The 4,803-nt window shown below is 50.0% G+C and overlaps 1 protein-coding gene across 1 annotated transcript in view; it reads left to right on the top strand.

Annotated features, from left to right (window-relative positions):
- Positions 1–2,072: 2,072 nt before the first annotated feature.
- Ap3d1 (adaptor related protein complex 3 subunit delta 1) overlaps positions 2,073–4,803 on the top strand; it is a 35,384-nt gene continuing 32,653 nt past the window's right edge. Inside the window, exon 1 of the mRNA XM_021204496.2 lies at positions 2,073–2,443. Coding sequence (XP_021060155.1) covers positions 2,348–2,443 — 96 coding nt within the window. The 5' untranslated portion in view covers positions 2,073–2,347. The remainder of the gene's footprint in view (positions 2,444–4,803) is intronic.

Genomic DNA, 4,803 nt, shown 5'->3' with positions numbered 1-4,803 from the left:
TGGCACTGTGGTCAATGATGGAATCCAGAGCTTGACCCACTGAGTGAGCCCCAAGTCCTGAAGGAGCTCTGACTGCTCAGGTACACTGAGGAGGGGCATGGAGTGGGGCTTAATCACTCAGCAGACTTTTCTCTGAGGGAGTAAAACTGACGTTTCTGGGGCCAGCAGAAAGGTGTGACATGCACGTGTGTGTGTGTGTGTGTGTGTGTGTGTGGACACGCGCGCACACACACACACACACACACACACACACAGAGTGGAGAAAGCAAGGTTCTGCATGCTCCAATAGCTTTGCTTTTTCTCTTAGCCTTTTTATACCATGTAAGACAAAACTTCTCTCTGTTAGAAGAAAAGTTACTTCATGGCCACGAGATACATATTTTCCAAAAACCACCATCATGAAAACAAATTCCTTAAAAACAAATTAAAATCATACAAAAGGAAATTACAGCAGGGTTGATTATTATGTATTTTTTGATTATGTATTTTATTTATTTATTTATTTTGGTTTTTTTCGAGACAGGTTTCTCTGCATAGCCCTGGCTGTCCTGGAACTCACTCTGTAGACCAGGCTGGCCTCGAACTCAGAAACCCACCTGCCTCTGCCTCCCAAGTGCTGGGATTAAAGGCATGTGCCACCACGCCCAGCTCATCTTTTTTTCCACAAATTCAATGTAACCCCAAAGCAATATAATTCTTTTGCCATGTTTAACAAAATTTAACCAAGCCAAATCTCTATTAGCAAGTTTTTTTGTTTTTGTTTTTTTGTTTGTTTTTTCAAGACAGGGTTTCTCTGTATAGCCCTGGCTGTCCTGGAACTCATAAATCTGCCTGCCTCTGCCTCCCGAGTGCTGGGATTAAAGGCGTGCGCCACCACGCCTGGCTCTATTAGCAAGTTTTTCCCGATGCTTAGGTGATGACAATTTGTATTTATCAAGAAACAGGTCATCTATCTTTCATGTTATTTTTGAAGTCTTGTTCAGCTAAACTGGCTAATTATCTATTCTCTACTCTTATACTCATAGCTGAATTATTTACTCTAAACGTGGGACCACATTCTTGTATCACACGGTCCAGGAACTCCGACCTAACCTAGAATGAATGTTTTCTTTTATCATTAATTAGTCCGAAGCCTATTTTCTCTTTCAAGTACAATTACGTGCTTGTAACACACGAAAGCTCACTGTGCTCCTTATCTAACGTTTGCAGCCCAAGGAGGGGACACATCCTACGCTTAACGCTAACTTTATTATATCTTTCTGGCAAAACAATCTAAACCATCTCCTTAAACTTTCTATCAACTACCCTAACATCTCAAAACTATTTTAATCAAGTGAGAAATTCTATAAAATAATTAATTCATGTTTTATGAAAGTTCATCTTTATATTAAACTGCAGGAGAATTGCCCAATAGAGCACAGCAGACTATAGGCAGTGAGGGTCTCCCCACGCCCATTCACATCGTACTAGATACAGGAGGCATATAGCAATGAGAAACATGCGGAGCCACAGCAGTAGCAAGAAGCAATCCAGAGACGAACGCATGCATCACAGCTGTGTAAAGGTGGACCATCTCCAGCAAACTCACTTGCCCACCACAGTTCCTCCTGTATGGTGTCCACCATCCAAGCCTTGTGCTGGTCTTTTCAGACAGCGTTTCATACAGCACAGGCCGGCCGGTTAGATTGCTGGTGTGACTGACTCCTGATTCCCAAGTCACCACTTAAGTTCAGAAAAGGCAGGGCAGGATATACTTCGCCAGGACCTTGCAGAAAAGGCTCCACGTGGAGCTCCGCCCTCACTTAGCCACGCCCACACGAGACCAGACCACGCCCACTGCTGTCATTTAGCTGAGTGGGGAGACCGGCTCGCGCTTTTCCCTTAGGGGCGTGGTTAGGACGTCTGTGGGGGTCCTTGCTCACCAATGAGGCTGCAAGGCACTGCAGAGGAAGGGGTGGGCTGCCAGGCATCAAAGGGTGGTGTCTGCTTTCCTATTGGGTGGCATGTGGTTGTCAAGGAAACTGCAGTGTGGGGCTGGGCTTTTTTGGTGAGGCGGGGCTTCCGGGACGCCCAGGCTCTCCGTCAGCTGACCCACCGCCATCTTGGCCGCCATTTGCGAGCGGCCCTGAGCTGGGAAGGGTCTGTGGGAGCGGGGGCTTCCTGGCTGCCCCTTCTCCTCAGCCTGGTCTCCGGCTTCAGCCGTCGCTCTGGCCTCCACGGCGTCCCCTCCGCGGCGGCCGGGAACGCAGCGGGGCGCTCGCCCGAGGGGCGCTCGCCGGGTCCCCGCACCTTCTAGGGCCGCGGCAGCGGCGTTTCCCTCGGAGGCCACAGCCCACGGGCCGCCGCGATGGCCCTCAAGATGGTCAAGGGCAGTATCGACCGCATGTTCGACAAGAACCTGCAGGATCTGGTCCGCGGCATCCGCAACCACAAGGAGGACGAGGTGAGCCGGCGCGGAGCGGGGCTGCCCGGCTTTCCCCCCATGGCCTCTGGCCCGCCGTGGAGCCGTCTTTCTCGACCCCATCGCCTTGCCCGGCCTGCCTGTTCCGGAGCTGCGGCTCTGCACAGCCTCTCCTTCCCCTGGCCTCAGTTTACCCCCCCCCCAGCAGCTTGAAACAGGCGCTGTCCAAAATGGCTCAGGTGTCTCGTCTGCTGTAACTGGGGGCCACTCCCTGAACCTCCAGATTGTCCACTTGGAGCAGTCGCTGCCCTCAAGGCCTAAGCGTTTTAGGTCTGGCAGTTGGGTGCCCCTGCTGGAGCCTGAGTTTACCTTCTCGAAGAAGACTGACTTAGGCAAAGGTTCTCCCACTTGAGCTTGTTTCTGGATCACATATGGAGGAATCGGGGACCCTCACAGAAAAATGCAGTCATAGGTCTACGTGTCTCCCATGGAGCAATCCCCTTGTCAGGAAAGCACAGGTCCAAGTGGCTGTCTCGGGCTGCCTTGGGAACCCTGCCAGGTTTCCCTGCCCCAGATCCCCTGAACTATTAGTGTGTGCAGGACCTAGGGGCATCTTGGAATGGGGAAGCCTGACTTCAAAACTGAAGCTCAAAGAAGGCAGAAGTCAGGGCGTGGAAGCGATTTTTCCAGAAGTTACACTGAGACTCCGAGCGCTGCTTCCTTTCTTCCCCACAGCCCGTGACCTAGATTAAGGAAGAAGTGATAGAGTGAGTGGCTGCTTAGTGCGTGGCTCAGTGGAAAGACGCAGGCCTCCTCCTGGCCAGGAAGGCCATGCTGAAAGAGGGTGTCTGTCCCTGTCTGGGACAGTCATTTCTCTTTAGCTCTCTTTCCTTCTACCCTACCTGGTGTGGTTTGTACACCCCCCCCCCCCTTCCTGGCTGTTACTTCGGTTGAAATAGCTGGTTGGCCTTCGTTTTGCTGGGTGTGGACTGCCCTATGTGAAATTTCCTTTGTACCGTGGCCCTCTCTGCTGTACAGAGAATGTTCCCTGGGCACTGTTCTAGGACCCTGGGGACAGGTCACATTCTAGTTTGAGTACCTGAAACAGACTCTAGCTAGGGACATAACCTGGGCTGGCTTGAAGCTCATGATTATCCTGCCTCAGTCTTAGTGCTGGGATTACTGATTTTAAGGTGTGTGTGCCCATGGCCGAAGGCCTCTGTTATGTTTTGCTCTTCACGTCCCCTACCCTCCCATCCCGCAAGTCTCAAATCTTCATTGGGAATCGGTGTGCATAGACTGTGCCTGTCCCACAGGTGTCTGTGGGGTAATGGTGGAGGTGCTTTTTAAAAATTGGTGTGTATTACATTTGATACTGAGTTTCATTGTACTGTCTTGCATGTATAGGCTGCAGAAAGCTCTTTCAGTAGTGCAGAGCTAGGCAGGCACAGAAAGCCCTCCAAGCCCTCAGCTTCTATGTGGCTCCTGCTGCTGACTGCTCAGCCATTCTAAGATTTTGGTTGTGAGTCTACTTGTAACTGCTGAGCCATCTCTCCCACTATGACTGGCCAGTCTGAGACTGCTTGGGTCCTCTATCCCTCCTCAGGGACATCTTCAAGTTCCTGTGTGCATTGTTGGGCTCATTGTGGACTGCAGGTACTCACTCTTGTGGAGATGCGGGTGTAGTGCAGTGCCTTCTGCCAACCTCGTAGCACAAGTTGCAATGACCATTCTCTGCTCTACACTCTGGTTGACTTAGGTCTCACTGTGTAACCCAGGGAGGTGTAATAATCCTTCTGCCTTATAAGTACTTAAAAAATGCAGGGCGTGTACTCTGGAAGTTTTGTGCGGTTTTGGTTTGTTTTTGAGATGATCCTTTTTTAAAAAATGGAAACCGGGTTTCTCTGTGTAGCCCTGGCTGTCCTGGACCTCACTCTGTAGTCCAGGCTGGCCTTTAACTCACAGAGATTTGCCTGCCTCTGCCTCCAGAGTGCTGGCATCAAAGGCATGTGCCACCACTGCCCAGCTTGAGATGATTTTTTTTTTTTTTTAAATATTGTTGCCAGGTGTGGTAGCACCTGGCTGTGGATGGTGGAGAGCCTTAAGTCGGTGCAGGGAATTAAACCCAGGTCCTCTAGAAGATCAGCAAGTCCTCTTCTGTTGTATCTCTGCAGCCCCTTTGAGCTGATCTTACTCTGTAACTTTGGCAGGCCTACAACGCAATCTGTAGGTCAGTCTGGTCTTGAACTCACAGACACTCGGCTATCTCTGCTTCCCAGTGCTGAGATTGTGGGTGTACAGCACCATACCCAATAAATTTTTGTCTTTTTAGTAATAGTGTATCCATATATATATATATATTAATTTTTAAAAAGACTTATTTATTTTATGTATGTGAGTAC

Source organism: Mus pahari, chromosome 9 (assembly GCF_900095145.1).
Source record: "Mus pahari chromosome 9, PAHARI_EIJ_v1.1, whole genome shotgun sequence".
Taxonomy (NCBI): Eukaryota; Metazoa; Chordata; class Mammalia; order Rodentia; family Muridae; genus Mus; species Mus pahari.
The sequence above is the reverse complement of the archived record's forward strand: the minus strand, read 5'-3'. Positions and strand labels throughout refer to the sequence as shown.